At 37.0% G+C, this 22,194-nt stretch overlaps 1 protein-coding gene across 2 annotated transcripts in view; it reads left to right on the top strand.

Annotated features, from left to right (window-relative positions):
* Positions 1 to 473: 473 nt before the first annotated feature.
* Positions 474 to 22,194, top strand: part of LOC117342072 (kinesin-like protein KIF28P) — a gene marked incomplete in the record, with an annotated part of 61,726 nt that continues 40,005 nt past the window's right edge. For both annotated transcript variants that reach the window (XM_033904047.1, XM_033904046.1), the window contains 8 exon segments: positions 474 to 547; positions 2,297 to 2,491; positions 7,491 to 7,706; positions 18,212 to 18,329; positions 20,077 to 20,188; positions 20,352 to 20,459; positions 21,154 to 21,287; positions 22,030 to 22,100. In XM_033904047.1, coding sequence (XP_033759938.1) covers positions 506 to 547; positions 2,297 to 2,491; positions 7,491 to 7,706; positions 18,212 to 18,329; positions 20,077 to 20,188; positions 20,352 to 20,459; positions 21,154 to 21,287; positions 22,030 to 22,100 — 996 coding nt within the window.

Below are 22,194 nucleotides of genomic sequence, written 5' to 3'. Positions count from 1 at the left end.
ACGTAATAAAACGACAGCATTTTGTTAACAGTCTGATATACACATGTAGAGGTTATTCGTCTGTTATCAATGAATATAAGATATCGGTGTATATAATATTTATATTACTTTTTTTCTTTCAATCCGCCACTGATAAGGAACGAACCAGAGAATTAACAACATAGGCCTAGAGGAAATTTCTTGGCAGATAAGCCACAAAAATCAAAATACCCGCGTTTTATTCAGAGCGGAAGTGTTAACGGCAGTTGTTGTTCGTTTTGTTTACGGAAGTAACTAATGTGCTCTTCTATGTAGTTGATTTCTCCCTTTTTTCTGGTTGTGATTGTTAAAGTTATACGAGAGAAGTGGTTTTGTAACGGTAATATTCCCGTTGTGATATAAGAGTTGTTTTGCTTTGCCCAATATCCATTGTCAAATTAGACGATCATTGTTTCGTTTTCCTTTTTGAAAATATATGAAAATAGGGAGGATAAAAGAACAGCCTGTTATTCGAAGAACGTGAAAAATGGCTGAAAGTGTAAAGGTAGCGGTGCGGGTTCGCCCATTCATATCCTTTTATTACACTTTTTCGTATATTTCATTTATCAACCGGATTCATACAATGGATTCTACAGCTGAGCTTACTCTTCAGAGGTATTTTATATTATACAGGCACGTGATATAAGCAGGGATCCACGAGAGCTGCTCGTATCCAGGTACGCTAAGCTGTCACTGTCGCGTGCTACACAATAATACACACACTTATATCAGTATATACCTAATTGTTTATGTAAACACATCGACAGCTTTGTATACGTTTGTTGGTCTTAAAGCAGGGAAATGAAAAGTTAAAATTTATTATTTAAATGAAATTATATTTAGAATATTTACAAGTTTATTTAAGTTACCTTTTTTGGTAATATTTTTAGCAATGAGGACACATTAGAACAATAATTACATAAAGCACGGGTACCTGTGCATTTTCATACGATTACATGTATAACAATGAAATAAATGAAAACAACAAAATATAACAATGGATGCATCACAGATAGCTAGATAAAATGTAAAAATAGCTCATGCAAACGAGCAATTGTCAGTGACTGTACCACAGGTGCCTGTATCTATATATATATAGATATATCTACAAGAAGAAAGACACCACATTCTCTGTTAAATGAACAATGAAAGATAAACATTATTACTTCATGATTTTATAATTAATTTTTCTTTGTTTTCATGGTAAATACTCAAATGTGATTGGTCGAAAAATTCTTTTCATTCTTCTATGAAAGAAATTCCGAGAATGGCGCGAAAAATGTGACGTCACAATACGACAATTGACGTTGCGTATTGATTTGAGAAAAAGAATCCCATTTAAAACCAGTAAAATTCTACATAAAATATGTTTTAAATTAGAAAATCATTTTCAAAAATTAATTATAAGCGTTGATGTCAATTATTTTTTAGTTTCACCTGGGTATGAAACAAATTTTGTTTGCAAACAGAATTTTCTGGTCCTTCTATCCGATATTTCCCAAGACATGTTTTGGCCTAATGTTGGTCCAATACATCACGCGTATCGCAGAACGAACAAAATGATGTTAAGCCAACATCATTTTGTAAGTCGGTCCAGTGTTGGACCAACAGTTTCGTGGTGTCTGATTTAAGGAAAAGGAGATTTGTTTTAATCATGACCATTTTTTTTCTTCTCTGGATTATCAGCAGTCATCGACACCTCCTTCTGACTTCTCATTTTCCTCTCTGTTTCTTCCGTTTGCTCTCAGTCCTCTTTTCCTCTCTGTTATTCCCTTTGCTCTCAGTCCTCTGAAAATCTCAGCTAGTGTTTCAATGGCCTTTAATTGCTGGATGTTGGTGTCTCCTTAACAACCATCCTCATATGACCCTTGATGTTGGTGTCTCCATGACATCCATCCTCATATAACCCTGGATGATGGTGTCTCCTTGAAATCCATCCTCATATGACCCTGGATGATGGTGTCTCCTTGACGCCTGTCCTCATATATTATTACCCAGCTGTAAAATATTTGTCATTCTACCTAATTCCTCCTGCTATAACCATGTTGATGTATTTAAACAAGGAGAATGTTTTATGTACATTTTAAGCCATAGTCATTGCATTGTTACATATCAAACTCCCAGAACAATAGAAAGTATATATCATAGTTATCAGGTACATTAAATCTACCCCTACATTGACATTATCAATTTCAATTATTATTTTCTGAAAACAAATCTCATCACCCCAGCCCCAAAACTGTCTATTTTCTCAAAGTTTGTCCTTGACTGTATCTACAATTCAAGAGAAACCAGCAGAAATGCCAAGCTTATCATTGAAATGTCGGGGAAAACCACAGAGATCATGGACCCCGAAAACATGTCTGCCGAACCTCGACGTTTTGCGTTTGATTACTCCTACTGGTCACATGATCAGTTCAATGAGAACAGCGAAGGCTATTTAGAACCATCTGGAGGCAAATATGCAGATCAGGTAAGTTATGAAAATATTTTTTTTTTCTGTTTCTTTAATTTTCTCAAAAAATCTCTGGACCACTGATTGTGCAATCATAGTTTTCCAATCTTTTGTATATCCCATCTGAGGGTGTAAAATTGGGTCAACGTAATATTCTAGTTCTTCTGTATATGATGTTATTGTGGTAGAAACAGGTCACATGACTCTTGCTTGTTGGATAATGATAATCTATGTGGTATTTATATCATTCTCGTTAGTTATCTTTTAAACGTTACAAAAGACACTTGCTAAAGCTTGTGTCTTTTACAACTTTTAAAAATTAACTAACAGGAGCAAAACAAAATACCATACATCCAACTACCACTAGTCGTGTAACCTCTATATATCCAACTACCACTAGTTGTGTAACCTCTATATATCCAACTACCACTAGTTGTGTAACCTCTATATATCCAACTACCACTGGTTGTGTAACCTCTATATATCCAACTACCACTGGTTGTGTAACCTCTATATATCCAACTACTACTGGTTGTGTAACCTCTATATATCCAACTACTACTGGTTGTGTAACCTCTATATATCCAACTACCACTAGTTGTGTAACCTCTATATATCCAACTACCACTAGTTGTGTAACCTCTATATATCCAACTACCACTGGTTGTGTAACCTCTATATATCCAACAAGGATTGCGTAACCTCTATATATCCAACTACCACTGGTTGTGTAACCTCTATATATCCAACTACTACTGGTTTTGTAACCTCTATATATCCAACTACTACTGGTTGTGTTAAAGTTCCATTGGGACACAAAAGTGAAATCCTCTTTCCTACATAGGTGTACTCAGTGACTTGTATCAGATAGATGAAGTTGAATTTTGACAATTAAACATTATGACAATATTTTGATATATGAGTGTAAATGAAAAAAATGGTAATGAGCAAACTTATGATGTGAGATAATCTAGAAATACCACAATATATTACCATAATTTTCTCTAAAACAGTAAAGTATGTCATCGCTGTAATGATAATGACTTGCTGTCACAACATTGACAATATACATGTATATATATACATGTAAGAAAAAGAAATCTGTCCTTGCGAAGGTGGATGTATAAAAAATAACAAAAAAAACCAGACTTTGCCGCAAGGCCTTTCTGCCCTCTCAGGCTTCTTCAGGTCCGTCTGAAGAAGCCTGAGAGGGCAGAAAGGCCTTGCAGCATAGTCTGTTTTTTTGTTATATATACATGTATATATTAACTTAAGGCAGTTTACACCACAATTATGGTTAACGTTGTTCTGCATGTGAAAACATGAATGACAAAAGGTTTATTTCATTTGTGTCCTGGCTGTGCATCGTTTGTGTTATATTTTGTACTTACAAATAACCTTAATATTTTTAAATATGATATCTTCAGCTTATATACCCTAAACATTAAAGGGAGATCACCTGGACAACTGCTGGGAATTACTAGTCAGAGTGATCATCATACTATTCTGGCTTTTGAACTATAGACCCTAGGTTTATAACTTATGTTCTGTATGTTTGTCTGAGGTTGTGTCAAGATTTAAAACTGGGTGGAATTTCATTTCAACCCCTGTTCAGGTAGATAATGGACATCGGAAGTTAAATGTCCAGGTGTCATATAAAATTTCAATTTATGGCTTGGACAATTTTTAAGATGCTTTTGATTAAATACTTCAAAGCTGATGATATCTCTGTGAATGTTACCTGTACCATATATATGTCCTGTAATAAGTCTAGGGAAATATACAAATAACTTTTTCTCAAAAGGAGAGGTAAGCTGATTGCAGGATAATGAAATGGCATTTATTAGTACTGTATATTTTCAGTGAACTGCCAGTAGACATATGTGGGTGGGCTTAAGCTTGTTACCCTGCCTTCATTTACCAAATAGGAAACCTGTTTTAGTGGATTGTATTGATCTACAACCTACAACAGGTAGTTTCTGTAATAGGGCATAACAAGGCTAAAACTTCCAAAACTCTTAACATTATAATCATGAACTATCTGAATGCCATCTATATTGTCTCATAATTATGAGTCTTCAAATCTAGCCACATTGTTAGCCTCGTCTGTCATTACACCCAATATGTAATCACTGAAAGACCAACTGAATATGTGAAAAAAGAAAAGTTTATATTCAGCCAACATGGTCCTGCTGGGATCCCTAATACATGTTTGGGTTGTCAACGGTATCAAACAGCTTTTAACATATTGGCCTTTTGTTGGACTTCTGGTATCCATCCAGCACAGGTGTGATATACATGTACACAAAGGAATATAATCGAAAGACAAGAATTAATTTCCCTATACAATTAATCCTGTTCAATAAAGGCTCCATATGACTAATTTATAATATAAATACCCAATACCTGTATATTTCCTATACATGATCATCGATCACTACAATTATAAGTACTCCATACCTATAGGACCCTATACACCAGAATTCAACAATAGAGTTTTTGTTTCTTAGGTTTAGTTTTTTTTTCATCAACAGAAATTAAGAGTTTGTTTTATACACAGTAATACTATACTACTGTGACCAATTAATTAACTGTCTCGCCCAATACACAACCAAGATGGGTCTCAGATTCCTTATTAGAAAAGCAAATATTCACCTATATACCCACCTGGAATCATTATCTTAGGTTGTTTTGATGCTACAGTGTTAACGTTCCACTTGATCGATCACTGCCCACAAATCGTGATAAGTGGGAAAGAAATAAGATTTTAATATGATCATTTTAAAAGGCTGCATCAATATGTACGCATATTAATTTGCCCCAGGATAAAAGTGTAGAAGCCAGACTGGGGTTTGAACCCAGGACCCTCCAACCTCTAGACGGACACTCTAACTGAGCTACCTAGTCGACGATGATCGTCCCAGTCCAGTTCTGCTACATTACTCCCTCATTTTTTCAAGTCTTTGCCCCCGAATTGAAGACCAAAGTTTTGTTATCCACTTGCAAAGCATTAATATACTCCCAATGCTTTAAATAAAGGTTGCCAAGCTAACCATTTATGTAACGGGAGAAAGAGAAAATGTAGCAGTCAGACCGAGGTTCGAACCAGGAACTCCCCTGAACTCTAGACAGACAGTTACAGCGAAAAGTCTACCAATTGAGCTACCTGGTCGCCGATGATTGACCCAGTCCAGCATCTACAAAAGTGTTTCCCAAAAATTAACCCCTGTATCAAGGACAATTCATGCATTCCAAGTGGTGGTTTATTCTGTATCCTATCATTTGACTTTTCTGATTGGGCCTCAGCTGATTTTCACTCCTAGATTGAAGATCTACTCTGATTGGTGCTAGGTTGCTAGGAGAACTAGGAAACAAAGCGTTATAATTGAGGAGTTTTATTAGTAGTTATATTTACAGATGTCCATTAGTGGTATATGTGAAGCTTGGTTGATGGACCGTGGTATTGATATATTTTTCACCCCAGTAACTGCTCACTGAACCCCAGGCCTTCACACCTCACCAGTGACTCGCTGAGTCCTGTATACCTGTACACTGTAGTTCTCAATTCTAGATCTGTTCTGAATGATTCTATACATAATTAACGAGACAGAGAGTAATTTGGTCTACAGACTGTCATTAAAGTCCCCACAGTTAGTGCTTTGTATTGGAAACATTTGATCTGTCAAATATTAAATTGTTACTTATATATTCTGATATGTTTCTTGTATGTACTATTGATTAGCGCCCTATTGAAATCGCCGTGTCTATCTGCCAGCACATTTTCTGTGCAATAACATGAGTTTCCTTTGGGCCGATCAAACTTAAACTTTATATAGTGCTTTCTTATTGATAATGCTTGCTTGTGATTGCTTTTCTTTGTCAAAGGTCAAAGGTTAAGGTCACTGTTGCTAAAACAGAAAATCAGTTTCCATACAATAACTTCAGTTTGCCTTTGCCAATCAAACTGATATATTGAAGCAACTACCTCAAACCTCATACAGTGCTTCCTTATTGGCAGTGCTTGCTTGGGATTGCTTTTCAGCTTCAATGGTCAAAGGTCAAGGTCACTGTTAATATGAATAGAAAATCAGTTTCCAAGCAATAAAGAATCAAAATTCAAAAGTCAAGGTCACTTACAAAATATACATAAACAAATCACCTTCCAAGTTCTGGCTTGTTCATGTTCATAATAAACGTCCTCCACATCAATATGGGCAAATTGGCTTCTCGATGAATTTTGAGGATAGATAGCCACATGGAGGGCCCCATGCTGACCTGTTAGTGTTCTAGTTGATTACCGGGTATTCTTATTTAATTATATACGTACATTACATTTTGGTCTCAATAACCTTATCAGATTTTGCAATAACATGATAAAGTTTGTAACAATTATTTTCATTCATTAATGTTATAACAACCCATAACAAAAAAAACTGTCAGTGTTCATTATCACGTACCTGAGCTGATCTTAGGGTTGTGTGGCTGGCACTGACTGACTGAGCTATCACGGACCTTAGGTGCAGTGAGCATGTATAACTAATGTCTGAGATTACAGAAGTGATCAAATACTATTTGTGTGTTCAAAAAAACCTTTAAAACCAATCCTCAGGGTGAAACAGTTAGCTGACCAATTCAATAATCTCCTCAAAAACCATGCAACATAAAAAAAGAAAGAAGTTGGTTAATTTATGGTTAATAATTGTTTTCCTAAAAACAAAATGGGAGGACGAAATGAAATGACAAATTAGTGTTACCCTGAAAACTGATATATTTATCGTGGGAGGATTAGCTGGGGAGTAATTAATACTAAGGGGAGTGTCAGTCTGAACATAAGGGATGGATTGGAAATCTGATGTACTAACTGCAGAATTCTTCAGTAGAAAAAAAATAAAATAGAAATGACCAATTAGTCTACCACTTACAGTGATGAGTGTAAATATATCTTAATTTGATTATGAATCATATACAAGAATTTCATTAATAGTCATTGATTTTTTTTAAACCTTCCTGTTCACAGAGAGTTGTGTTTGACGACCTTGGCCGGGGAGTGCTGGACAACGCCTGGAAGGGGTATAACTGTTCACTGTTTGCGTACGGCCAGACTGGAAGTGGCAAGTCCTACTCCATGGTGGGCTATGGCAGCAACAAGGGGATTGTTCCGATTTTCTGTGACGAACTGTTCAAGGCAGTGGAGAGCAAACGATTGAGTGCTGGAGCTGATGAGGAATACCAGGTAAGATAGATAACTCCCGTTCAAGGAGCAAATCAGAAAATATTCTGGATAATATTTTTTTCTTAATTTTGAAAACTATAACACACTTTCAGTTTATAGCTTGTTTATATTTAAAGCTAGTCAATGGTAAAAATCAGTAATAGAATATGGTGTGTTTAAAAGTGACTATATACATGGTTTTATATGATAAATTCTTTATTTTAGCATAATTAAGCATATTATTTTTCTGCTTAAGTTGCCTAAATATTGGATTAGTTTATGCGGCTGGAATAATATTTCAACATTGTTCAAAAGAAGTATTTGGTAGTAAATGAATTCATTTTAATGAAATCAAATTAATGAAATCACAGAGCAAGCATATATGTGTCGTAATCTAATGAAACATGAACACTGTTGATTGACCATGGTAATGTTTCTGAACCACCTTAGTTGATGGCTTACACTTAGAATGGCAAAATCATTACATAATTATCATTAACTGAATCTGTCATTTTTATCAAGTAAATATAAAAGATGTTTGTTTTTTATTCATTATATTTCACATCAAATATTCAGAGAATTCATGCCTCATGTTGTAAGTTAAATAAGACGCTACATAATTATACGTACCTGGCCCTGGCCAATGTCTGTTGTACGTTCATTAAACACCTTTATAGTATAGTCTCATTCTAAAATGATAATCGCCTGCTTTTGTTTGACAGATAGTTCATCAGGTGACCTATTCATTGTTTGTTATAGGACACACAATTCTCACCTAGATATGGAATTTGACCTTTGTTGTCAGCTTATTTTGAAATTGCAAAATAACCACTACTATCATAAAGCCTGACTTTATTTCTCATCGATATATAATGCCACTGTGTTCGGTTTCCATGTGAATGCTTCTTAATAAGTTATGGCACTTTTTTCCCCCAAAATGTTGAATTGCCTATTTCAATTATTTTGAAATCTTTTTATTTATTCTTAATTTTTTTTTGATAATATTAATTTACTCAGTTGTCCTATGATAATGAGATGAAATTGTTTTCATCTGATCTGCATGACTACATTTTATGGTTTGCCCTTTAAATATAGATGAATCTGCATGAACCTCTCCCACAGGAAATCCTACAATATTGTTAGTTGTATTGTCCTGCATTGTGCTGAGCATATTTTTCTGTTTGTTAATGGTTCTGTAATCACAACTGTTTATAACAGAAATAATCTCTAGTTTGTACACAGAACTAGCTTTGTGATTGAATGTTTTATGTTTGAAGCATGGATGTGCTTTTTATGTGAAACAAATGATATTATGGTTTGAGTTGATTTTTGACAAATATTTATGTAAATTTAAGTCAACAATATGTATTTTTTTAAGTTGACAAATTTTGCTCCGTGTAATTTTTCACAGACTGACGATGAAATAATTTACTCTGACAATTTCAAAATCAACACAAAAAATGAAACAGAATTCACCAAGACATAAAGAGGAGTACAGCGTAAATATTTGTGTAAAACCCCACTTTTTCATAAACATTTTAACTCACAATTATCAGATAATGTGCTATTTGAATGACCCTTGTCCATGGTTTGTCATCCATCCATCATCTATCTGCTGTCTGTCCATAAACAATCCTTGTTATCACTATTTCTTGAAAAGAACCTAAAGGAGTTTTTGCAAATAGACAGGATTTTTCATGATCTTTAGTTATGTTCAGTTTTGGGACACTTCAATTCAGAAAACAAATTGGCAGACAGACAACCATCTATACTTTTGACAGTTGAAATTAGTTATTTCTCTTTCTCACTAAATTCTTTATGGATCTTTCTGAAATTTCACGTGCCGTAATGGTTTCCACAATTGTCCCTTGTTGTGCATTGTCAATTTTGAGACCGAGATTCCGGGACAACAAGATGGCTGATTGGTGGCCATTTTGAATTTTAACTGCTACAGTTTGTTCTCAGAAAGTTCTTCATACACACTTTGTGTATGAAATATTTTAAATACCTTAAGTTTCTCTTGTAATTAGTATTGTTTGTCAAAACATTCTGGATGAATCTTTTTCATATTTCATATGTACCTTCAGACTAAACTTCCCTTTGTTTTTAGTAATGCAGAGGAAAAGAGAAAGATGAGAAATGTAGAGAATACTATAATGGTTATATATGATCACAGGGAGCCATCCCTCTGTTTATGATCACAGGGAGCCATCCCTCTGTTTATGATCACAGGGAGCCATCCCTCTGTTTATGATCATAGGGAGCCATCCCTCTGTTTATGATCACAGGGAGCCATCCCTCTGTTTATGATCACAGGGAGCCATCCCCCTGTTTATGATCACAGGGAGCCATCCCTCTGTTTATGATCACAGGGAGCCATCCCTCTGTTTATGATCACAGGTAGCCATCCCTCTGTTTATGATCACAGGGAGCCATCCCTCTGTTTATGGTCACAGGGAGCCATCCCTCTGTTTATGATCACAGGGAGCCGTCCCTCTGTTTATGATCACAGGGAGCCATCCCTCTGTTTATGATCACAGGGAGCCATCCCTCTGTTTATGATCACAGGGAGCCATCCCTCTGTTTATGATCACAGGGAGCCATCCCTCTGTTTATGATCACAGGGAGCCATCTTTCTATTTATGATCACAGGGAGCCATCCCTCTATTTATGATCACAGGGAGCCATCCCTCTGTTTATGATCACAGGGAGCCATCCCTCTATTTATGATCACAGGGAGCCGTCCCCTCTGTGATCACAGCCGCCCCTCTGTTTATGATCACAGGGAGCCATCCCTCTGTTTATGATCACAGGGAGCCATCCCTCTGTTTATGATCACAGGGAGCCATCCCTCTGTTTATGATCACAGGGAGCCATCCCTCTGTTTATGATCACAGGGAGCCATCCCTCTGTTTATGATCACAGGGAGCCATCCCTCTGTTTATGATCACAGGGAGCCATCCCTCTATTTATGATCACAGGGAGCCATCCCTCTATTTATGATCACAGGGAGCCATCCCTCTATTTATGATCACAGGGAGCCGTCCCTCTGTTTATGATCACAGGGAGCCATCCCTCTGTTTATGATCACAGGGAGCCATCCCTCTGTTTATGATCACAGGGAGCCATCCCTCTGTTTATAATGATCACAGGGAGCCATCCCTCTGTTTATGATCACAGGGAGCCATCCCTCTGTTTATGATCACAGGGAGCCATCCCTCTGTTTATGATCACAGGGAGCCATCCCTCTATTTATGATCACAGGGAGCCATCCCTCTGTTTATGATCACAGGGAGCCATCCCTCTGTTTATGATCACAGGGAGCCATCCCTCTGTTTATGATCACAGGGAGCCATCCCTCTGTTTATGATCACAGGGAGCCATCCCTCTGTTTATGATCACAGGGAGCCATCCCTCTGTTTATGATCACAGGGAGCCATCCCTCTGTTTATGATCACAGGGACCCGTCCCTCTGTTTATGATCACAGAGAGCCGTCCCTCTGTTTATGATCACAGGGAGCCGTCCCTCTGTTTATGATCACAGGGAGCCATCCCTCTGTTTATGATCACAGGGAGCCATCCCTCTGTTTATGATCACAGGGAGCCATCCCTCTGTTTATGATCACAGGGAGCCATCCCTCTGTTTATGATCACAGGGAGCCGTCCCTCTGTTTATGATCACAGGGAGCCATCCCTCTGTTTATGATCACAGGGAGCCATCCCTCTGTTTATGATCACAGGGAGCCGTCCCTCTGTTTATGATAACAGGGAGCCGTCCCTCTGTTTATGATCACAGGGAGCCGTCCCTCTGTTTATGATCACAGGGAGCCGTCCCTCTGTTTATGATCACAGGGAGCCGTCCCTCTGTTTATGACCACAGGGAGCCATCCTTCTGTTTATGATCACAGGGAGCCGTCCCTCTGTTTATGATCACAGGGAGCCATCCCTCTATTTATGATCACAGGGAGCCATCCCTCTATTTATGATCACAGGGAGCCGTCCCTCTGTTTATGATCACAGGGAGCCGTCCCTCTGTTTATGATCACAGGGAGCCATCCCTCTGTTTATGATCACAGGGAACCATCCCTCTGTTTATGATCACAGGGAGCCATCCCTCTGTTTATGATCACAGGGAGCCATCCCTCTGTTTATGATCACAGGGAGCCATCCCTCTGTTTATGATCACAGGGAACCGTCCCTCTGTTTATGATCACAAGGAGCCGTCCCTCTGTTTATGATCACAGGGAGCCATCCCTCTGTTTATGATCACAGGGAGCCATCCCTCTGTTTATGATCACAGGGAACCGTCCCTCTGTTTATGATCACAGGGAGTCATCCCTCTGTTTATGATCACAGGGAGCCATCCCTCTGTTTATGATCACAGGGAGCCATCCCTCTATTTATGATCACAGGGAGCCATCCCTCTGTTTATGATCACAGGGAGCCATCCCTCTGTTTATGATCACAGGGAGCCATCCCTCTGTTTATGATCACAGGGAGCCGTCCCTCTGTTTATGATCACAGGGAGCCATCCCTCTGGGATCCCCTGTTAGTGAAGAGGCATCGTTCCTGTCAAAACACATGTCAACAGACTCAGTACATGTATGTCGATCTTTAATAAAACAACAACCAATTTAAAATAATATTTCTACAGCTGATGCCCAAAGATATTTCATGATCATAAATATATGCTATTGATTATCTGAATGGATGATTTTATGGAGCTGTGCTATAAATCTGACAAAACATGTTTAAGTATCATTATGACATTAGATTATATAATATTACACAAAACAAATACTTCACAGACGAAAGCTGCACGTTATGCTGTAGTGAGGGGCTATTATATGAGACTGGTATCATAGCTACTTTAACAACAAACATTCCGACATTACTGTGTACATCCAGTGTGTCATCTTAACAGTTTGTCTGATCTATATAGGATACTATGTACCTGGATCGTCTGTCAGACAGCCACACAAAACAAATCCCTGAGGAATAATCTATATCTGTATTCTGTACACAAATTATTTATATCTCAGGTCAGAATATCATATTGTCTTTAGTGTTTAATGTTTAGCAGGTAATATAGCAGGGAAGTGGATCTGAGGGAGGGAATTTACACAAGAAAGTGTGAGAAATTAGTGGAACAGGTACTTACCTTGTCTGTCTATACACACGATATACATAATCTTGAATGTATTGACAGACAAGGCAAATGCCTGTGGTGTAAGGAGAGAAAGTGGTAAAATGCAGAGAAAGTAGAAGAGAGAAACAGTGATTGTAAGAAAAAGAAAGAAAGGGAGTTGGAAAGAAAAGCAGAAGGAAAATGATAGGAAGAGAGTTTGAGGGAAAAACAGAAGCAAGGAAAGAAAGTGAGATTGAGAAATAACCAATAAGGAAGAAAGTGGAAGGGGGAGAAAACAAGCAAGGGAAGATGTGGTGAGGGAGGAAAACAAGCAAAGGGAGAATGTGGGAGGGGATGAAACAAGCAAAGGGGAAAGGGGGGCAAACAAAGAAGAAGTGGGGGGGAGAAAAAAAAAAGGAGAAATTTGGGGAAAAAAAGGGAGGGGGAAAAAAAAAAAAAAGGGAAAAAGGGGGGGAAAAAAAAAGGGAAAAGGGGAGGGAAAAAACAAAAAGGGGAAGTGGGAGGGAGAAAAAATAAAATGGGAGGGAGAAACAAGAAAGGAAAATGTGGGAGGGGAACAAAAAAGGGGGGAAGTGGGAGGGAAAAAAAAAAGAAAAGGGGGAAAAAAAGCAAAGGGAAAAGTGGGGGGGAAACAACAAAGGGAGAAGTGGGAGGGAGGGAAAAAAACAAAGGAGGAAAGTGGAGGGGGGAAACAAGCAAAGGAAAATTTTTGGGGGGGGGGAAACAAACAAAGGGGGAAGGGGAGGGAAAAAACAAACAAAGGGAGAAAAGGGGAGGGAGAAAAAAAAACAAAGGAAAAGGGGGGGGAAAAAAAAAAAAAAAAAACAACAAAAGGGGGAAAGTGGGAAGGGAGAAACAAGCAAGGGAGAGTGGGATGGGGAAACAAGCAAAGGGAAAATGTGGGATGGGGAACAAGCAAAAAGGAAAGGGGATGGGGAACAAGCAAAGGAAAAATGTGTGGATGGGAAACAAGCAAAGGACAATGTGGGGGGAGGGGAACAGCAGGGAGAATGTGGAGGGAAAAACAGCAAAGGAAAATGTGGGAGGGAGAAACCATCACAGGAAACGTGTAGGGAGAAACAAGCAAAGGAAAGAACGTGGGAGGAGAAACAAGTAAAGAAAGAACGTGGGAGGGAGAAACAAGCAAAGAAGGAAGAATGTGGGAGGAGAAACAGTAAGAGAAGAACGTGGAGGGAGAAACCAGCAAAGGAATGAACGTGAGAGTGAGAATAATAATACGGAAGAAAGTGGAAGGGAAAAACAAGCAAAGGAAGAATGTGGGAGGGGGAAACAAGCAAAGGGAGAATGTGGGAGGGAGAAACAAGCAAAGGGAGAATGTGGGAGGGAGAAACAAGCAAAGGGAGAATGTGGGAGGGAGAAACAAGTAAAGAAAGAATGTGGGAGGGAGAAACATATATAGGAAGAAAGTTGGAGGGAGAAACAACCATTATGGAAGAAAGTGGAAAGGAAAAACAACCAAAAAAGAACATAGGAGGGAGAAACAAACAAATTAAGGGTGAAAGTGGGAGAGAAAAAACAAGTTAAGGAAGAAAATTTCAAAGGAAAACAAGTTAATGAACAAGTGGCTAAGAGAAACATATATAAGAAGAAAGTTGGAAGAAGAAACAAGCAAAGGAAGAATTTTTTGTGGGAAACAAAATAGAAAATGGAAGGGAGAAACAAGCATAGCAAGAAATTTGGAGGGAAAGACAAGCAAAGGAAAAAAGTGGACGGGAAAAACAAAGCAAAGGATTCAATACATAGGGAGGGTCAGAAACAGAAACAGGGAAAAGCAAAGGATTTTATATTTAGGGAGAGAGAAAGATGAAAAAGAGAATTGAAAAGGGAGAAAAAAATATAGGGTTATTATATCATCAGGCAGAATTATGATAAAAGATGAAAACTGATACATTTGAGGAAATTGTGGCAGCCTTAAAAGCTTCATTGGTCTAAAACATAGATGATTAGAGTTTTGAACCTCAACTTGAAATTAAGTGATTGTGTAAAATACCTGCATACATATGGTATATATTGTCTAGACAATTCAAAATACGTTTATATAAAATTTAGCCAAGATGTTTCATCAAAGTTTATTTTCTTTCTGGATTACAGTTTTCAGTTGACATTTTCCATTTAAAAAGAGGCAATTAACAAAGCTACCCAAAATGGGGAACCATTCAGTTTGTTCCTATAAATGACTTTACCTACAATGCAGTGATTGTGTGACGACAACATTCAGAAAAATATTTAAAAGCAATTTGCCTTATACATGTAAATTAAGGGTTACCAGATAAGGGAAGGAACAATGTCTTTAGCGACAATATATATATGTATAAAACTTCCTTGGTATGACAATAAACATGGGTTGGGAGTTCTGGATGGATATTGTTCCTCTGAGGCTTTGTGACAATATTTAAATGGCCACATATGTTGATGAATGTCTGGTGAATGTCAGACAAGGTATACATGGTCCTAAATCTAACATCAATATCTAGACTGTATATAAACAACATACGGTAACACTGAGTTGTTAATCTTTCAAATGATTTGGGATCATTTCAAGGTTAAAAAGATTAAACAGTAAATTATCATCAGTTTTTTTATATGCCCTTCACATTTGACTGGAGTATTATGGTATGGCGTAAACTTCTGTTTGTCAAGCAATCTCCTCCTACACTTGTTAACCGATCCTTTTGAAACTTTTTAGGCTTATAGTAATCAGGACATGTTGGTATGTTGTCCCAAAAAGAATTAAATATTGACTTTGTATATGCCATCTAGCCACTGTTAAGGTTATTCAAACTATATTTTAATACAAGATAGTCTGCAAAAATATGTATGACATGCATTGATGGGCGCCAATTGTTCCGGCCTGCGGTACTCTTGTTATAGTTGATAGCTGTACATCTCTGATGTCTTTACAATTTGCGATATGTCTATAATTATCATAGACCCCCTGTGACACCAGAGTATATAGATCACCTCTATATCATTGTTATACCAATCTTCTGTTTGTTTAGCGATCCAGATTTCATTTAATTTTGTTTACCTTAGCGATGGTCTGACAGTATTTTTAACAGCAGGGTAGATCGTGATTTATTGATTATCAACTCTGTGCCTGTTACCTTTACGGTACATCACAACACTGAATTTAATTACATCTTTACCATTCACTGGTGAACGGGCGATTCTACTTTCACCAGTTTAATATTACATTTTGAAGATTGCTGTGTATTAACTCTGTACCTCCTGAAACTACACATGATTCCCCCTTCTCACCAATGACGACATATCACTTTCCTGCAGGTAAACTGCCTGAGTCCAGTGATAGCGGTAGTTGTTATGTTTTGACAAAGGAAGACAAAGTTAAGATGTTTCTCTACTATATATATACAGGGTAATTATACATTTTTGTATTGAAAAATTAACTTCCTAGCATCAGACCATCCCAAGGAAGGTTAATTAATGGAGAATGTTTTCTACCTGAGTTGCATATGTAGAGAGTTAAGTGAACATATGTGGTCATCAGGGCGTGAGGAGATAAGTAAATAATTATGTCGTCATTAGGGATTACAGAGTTAAGTGAACATATGTCGTCATTAGGCCTTAAAGAGTTAAGTGAACATATATGTCGTCATACTTTAGGGCTTAGAGAGTTAAGTGAACATATGTCGTCATTAGGGCTTAAAGAGTTAAGTGAACATACATTGTATGTCGTCATACTTTAGGGCTTAGAGAGTTAAGTGAACATATGTCGTCATTAGGGCGTAAAGAGTTAAGTGAACATACATTGTATGTCGTCATTAGGGCGTAAAGAGTTAAGTGAACAATCTATGTCGTTATTATAGGACTTAAAGAGAGAAGTACCATGTTGTCATTATAAGGGCTAAGTATTAGGAAGTATTAGTAAAACTGATCAGAGGCATGTTTGGGTGAATGGAAAACAACTTTGTATGAACAATGGGTCTGAATCTCCAGGGCCCTCAGAGGGGCAGGGTCCAATTAATATTTCATAATGGAAATAAGGCAGTGAGTATAGCGAATTCTTTAAAATCCTTCTTTCCTGGGTGAAGGAGAAGTAATTTTGTATAAAAGGTGGGTTTGGCTCCCCATGTGTTCGACAGAGCCCATTAGGGGATATTAAGAAACAAACCAGAAGTACCCCTCAGCCGGATGGATTTTGCTCAAATTTGGCCTCATTACAGGTGAGGAATTTAATCTGGGTCCCCTAGAGTTGGTGGGTGGTTTCTTTGATATCTTTCTTTAGAATGTTTAAAGGGATACTTTGATCATATTTGGTCTACAGCATCCTTGGGGTTTAACATAAACTGGATATAGTTTCACACAAAAATCATCCCTGAGACTAGAACCAGAGGGGTGGGACCCAATATAGGATTTCAAAATAAGTTATTAATGTTTAGAGCATTTCAGCTTGATCTTGCTATTAATCTAATCCCTAAAAAGAAAGATAAATGTAATTTAAAGGAAATTGTTGTATTGCATTGGTACTGAGAGCCAGATCCAAAACTAAGAAAGTATCTAAAAAAAAAATTTATGAATACATGTATAACTTAATGGCTGGAATGGCCAGGTGAGCAATACAGGCCCTTTGCGCCTCTTGTTAATTAAAACTATACATAATAATACTGAACTGCGATTGACACTTGTACAGTGTATACTGGTAAGTAAGCAAATAGAAAAATGGTTTGAGATAGAAATAGGTAAGAATACATGTTTTTTTTTCAGCTTCATAATATCCATGTTATATAGGCCAGACCAAAACTTTTGCCTTTATATACTAATGTGCATCAATACATCAGTTCTTATGGTGAATTTAACCTGTGCAGATCAAGAGTATCTGTACAAATTTTGACATGCACAAGAAGGTCACACAAAAAGATGCGTTCATTATGCTGAATTTAATTAAATGATGGATGTTTCTGTAATTTTATACTATAAAACTTTGGAACTCTTACATAAAATGATACATTTGTGTTTAATAGAGAACATAAGATTATACATTTGTGTTTAAATAGAGAACATAAGATTTTACATTCGTGTTTAAATAGAGAACATAAGATTTTACATTCGTGTTTAATGGAGAACATAAGATTTTACATTCGTGTTTAATGGAGAACATAAGATTTTACATTCGTATTTAATGGAGAACATAAGATTTTACATTTGTGTTTAATAGAGAACATAAGATTTTACATTTGTGTTTAATAGAGAACATAAGATTTTACATTCGTGTTTAATAGAGAACATAAGATTTTACATTCGTGTTTAATAGAGAACATAAGATTTTACATTCGTGTTTAATAGAGAACATAAGATTTTACATTCGTGTTTAATGGAGAACATCTTTTCTACAAAGGTTACCTTGGGCATGTTGGAGATCTATAATGAACAAGTACGTGACTTACTCAACCCTAAAACGATTAGCCAGAAAGGAGGGCTGAAGGTACGACAGGACCCTAAAAAGGGTTTCTATGGTAAGTAGCTGGTGCAGACCTTTATCAATGTACAGTTAATATATCTATCCTCATATACACCCCCTCGCCTAGTTTAAAAGTTTAAAAGTTCGTATTAAGTTTGGAGAGGGCTTATAACTTATAACTTATTGTTTGAAAATTGATAATTGTAAACAAGGGCTTATTTGTGAAAAGGGACTAATAGTGAAAATGAGCTTATTTATAAAAAGGGACCTACGTTTAGAAAAATACAGTACTGTATATTTGGTGTTTTAGACATTATATTTTATCGTCGGATCTTCATGTTACACAAAATATCACCATGATCTATAAAATCAGAACTATGGGTAATTAATGCAACACACAATATCATAACAACCACATTTTAAGACTACATATATATAGAGAGAGAGATAGAAAAAGATTGATAAAGGACAAAGTCTTCAAGATGAATCAAGGCTTTCAGTTTATCTTTAGAAGCTCAACTGTGACATCACATATTAACATAGCCAATAGTACATGATGAAGGGGCCGCGGTGGCTGAGTGGTTAAGGTTACTTACTTTATCACTAGCCCTCCACCTCTGGGTTACGAGTTTGAAACCTAGTACGTGGGGCAGTTGCCAGGTACATATGTACTGACCGTAGGCCGGTGGTTTTTCTCCGGGTACTCCGGCTTTCCTCCACCACCAAACCTGGCACGTCCTTAAATGACCCTGGCTGTTAGTAGGACGCTAAACAAAAATAAATAAGTACATGAGTACAACAAGTACATTATAGATTTGTTGATGTCACAACAAGGGAGATAAATCATAATAATAAGCCTATTTAGCTTTAATTAAGATCTTATCATTTGATGAAATACCTGTTTTTCTTTTCTTTTGAAAACAGTGTCTTTGAAAATTCTGTAAAAGAAAACATTTTAAACCAAGTTCTCTTTTCATACATCAAGATGTTCACTAAGTTTGACTTCCTGTATTCAGGAGCATGTAAATTATGCTGCTTGTGCACGCAGACCCTGCCTCTTAATTGTTCAGGCTAGATAAGACTATAATACAGAGGTCTTCAGACAAGGTCAGACTATAATACAGAGCTCTCAGACAAGGTCAGACTATAATACAGAGCTCTTCAGACAAGGTCAGACTGTCTATAATACAGAGCTCTTCAGACAAGGTCAGACTATAATACAGAGCTCTTCAGACAAGGTCAGACTATCTATAATACAGAGGTCTTCAGACAAGGTCAGACTATAATACAGAGCTCTTCAGACAAGGTCAGACTATAATACAGAGCTCTTCAGACAAGGTCAGACTATAATACAGAGGTCTTCAGACAAGGTCAGACTATAATACAGAGCTCTTCAGACAAGGTCAGACTATAATACAGAGCTCTTCAGACAAGGTCAGACTATAATACAGAGCTCTTCAGACAAGGTCAGACTATAATACAGAGCTCTTCAGACAAGGTCAGACTATAATACAGAGCTCTTCAGACAAGGTCAGACTATAATACAGAGCTCTTTAGACTGGATGTCAAGTGCCAGTAATATCTCTTGGCTCTGGGCCTTAAAATATATCTATGTCCTAGAACAAATCATTGGATAGAAGTCAATTATTTGCCTGAATTCTGTGTCCATGTAAACTTTTTATTTCAAATTTCAGTAAATACTGGAGAAGCTGATACAGTTATACTAAATGTTTCCTATATAATTCCAGTAAATACTGGAGAAGCTGATACAGTTATACTAAATGTTTCCTATATAATTTCAGTTGAACAGCTGACATCTTGCCCAGTAAACAGTTACAAAGAGATAGACAACAAGATTAATGAAGGCACTCGTAACAGGACTGTGGCTTCCACCAACATGAATGCCACCAGCAGGTAGCCATGGCAATATTTTTTTCCAATTTTCAATTATTTTATTTTCCATTCATGGTAAAAATTAAGAAATACTGAAAATCTGAAACATAGTTTTAAATGTGTTTTAACTACTTTTATAAAAGTTTTGACAATGTCAATTTGATTGAAAACAATTTTGTTTTAGTCGAGCCCATACCATTGTGGCCATCACTTTCACTCAGAAGACCCCCAATGAGACTGGACAGAGCATGACAAGGACCGCTGTAGTCAATCTTGTAGATCTGGCAGGGAGGTAACTCTTGTTTTCTTCTGTAAACACTGTTGATCTGACAGGGAGGTAACTATTGATTTCTTCTGTAAACACTGTTGATCTGACAGGGAGGTAACTCTTGTTTTCTTCAGTAAACACTGTTGATCTGACAGGGAGGTAACTCTTGTTTTCTTCAGTAAACACTGTTGATCTGACAGGGAGGTAACTCTTGTTTTCTTCAGTAAACACTGTTGATCTGACAGGGAGGTAACTATTGTTTTCCTTCTTTTTTACCTTGTTGATTTTACAGGTAGGCAACTCTTGCTTTCCTTCTTTTTTTTACCTTGTTTATCTAACTGGGTGATACATTTGTAGCTCTTGTGTTCTCCCCAGGTTTAAGAAAACAAATTGCTTGGTGTTATCAATTTAACATCAGAATCCATGATCCCACTATTTGTTTCTCTGTTGATGTGAAGATAGTTCCCTTATGTAGATTTTACAAAATGTCAACATTATGCCTCAAAATATGACATACTACTGATCTGATGTTTATTGAATAGTTGTCATGATTTCATTGGTTTGATTCTAGTTGTATGGTAGAACAAGATAACTGTAGAAACATTAAGGTAGATGTCATTTCAGGTGATGCTTTACTTTTTGATTAAAAACAAATTCACACAATGTTTAAATTTTGTGTAATATACCTTTTTTGACATATCTTGTTTGGTGTTTTTAGTGAGAGGGCTGACTCGACTGGGGCTACAGGCGACAGACTTAAGGAAGGCTCCGCCATTAACCAGTCTCTCAGTTCCCTTGGTAACGTTATCAAGGCTCTGGCTGATCTATCAACTGGGAAGAAGAAAACTGTCGGTAAGGTACAGAATGTGCTGTTTCAGGTTATATAAATGTTGATGTTTAATTCCTTTGCAGCAATGAACAACCTTAAACTCAAAGTTCGTTTGAACTGACAACAGTTATGAAAAGCAAATTTTATAATAATTTTGGTATGTTGTTTTACTTGCTCTGAGACATACTAAATTCTACTACCATAACTTGGTAAATTTTGGTAATGTTTATATTTTGGTTTATTTGGTGCCTGACATGAAAGACACCAAATTATAACCTCTTTGGTATTGAAATGTGGAATATTCTTAAAGCAACATTTTCCAGCTCAATAAATAAGTAATTTTGGCTTCAATTATTTGCGTGAGAACAACAGAAGATTTTTTGCACATGGTCTACTGTTATCCTTACAATTAACATGATATGTGAGAAATAATTACTTACTTCTAGTTTATGTAAGCAAGGTTGGTCAGTTGTATGGCTCACTGTAGATCTTACGGTCTGTGAACCGCTGTGACTTTAAAAGCCACAATTTTAAGGCGGTGGTAAAACATTAGCATTCAGGATAAAACATCTTATATACAGCTCAGAGGACAACGAAAGTTATAAGTTAATTGAGATGATCAGAAGAATAATGGAGATAGATAGAAGGTTGATGGGATCAACAGAAAATTTAAACTAGTGGAGGTTAACAGATTGTGAATGAGATGAACAGAAAGAAGACATTCCTCGACAAGTAATTAAAGTGTTATACGTTCCTTCCTTTCAGTGCCGTACCGTGACTCGGTGCTGACCAAACTATTACAGAATGCCCTGGGAGGCAACAGTAAAACCATCATGGTAGGTAGACAGGTCACAACTGCCCAAACCTAGCTAGTTGTCACACTAATCCACGTCCCACCATAATAATCCAGCCTAGTCCCAGCCCATCCAG

The sequence above is a fragment of the Pecten maximus genome, chromosome 14 (genome assembly GCF_902652985.1).
Source record: "Pecten maximus chromosome 14, xPecMax1.1, whole genome shotgun sequence".
NCBI lineage: Eukaryota > Metazoa > Mollusca > Bivalvia > Pectinida > Pectinidae > Pecten > Pecten maximus.
Note: the sequence above shows the minus strand (reverse complement) of the source record. Positions and strands in the feature narration are given on the sequence as shown.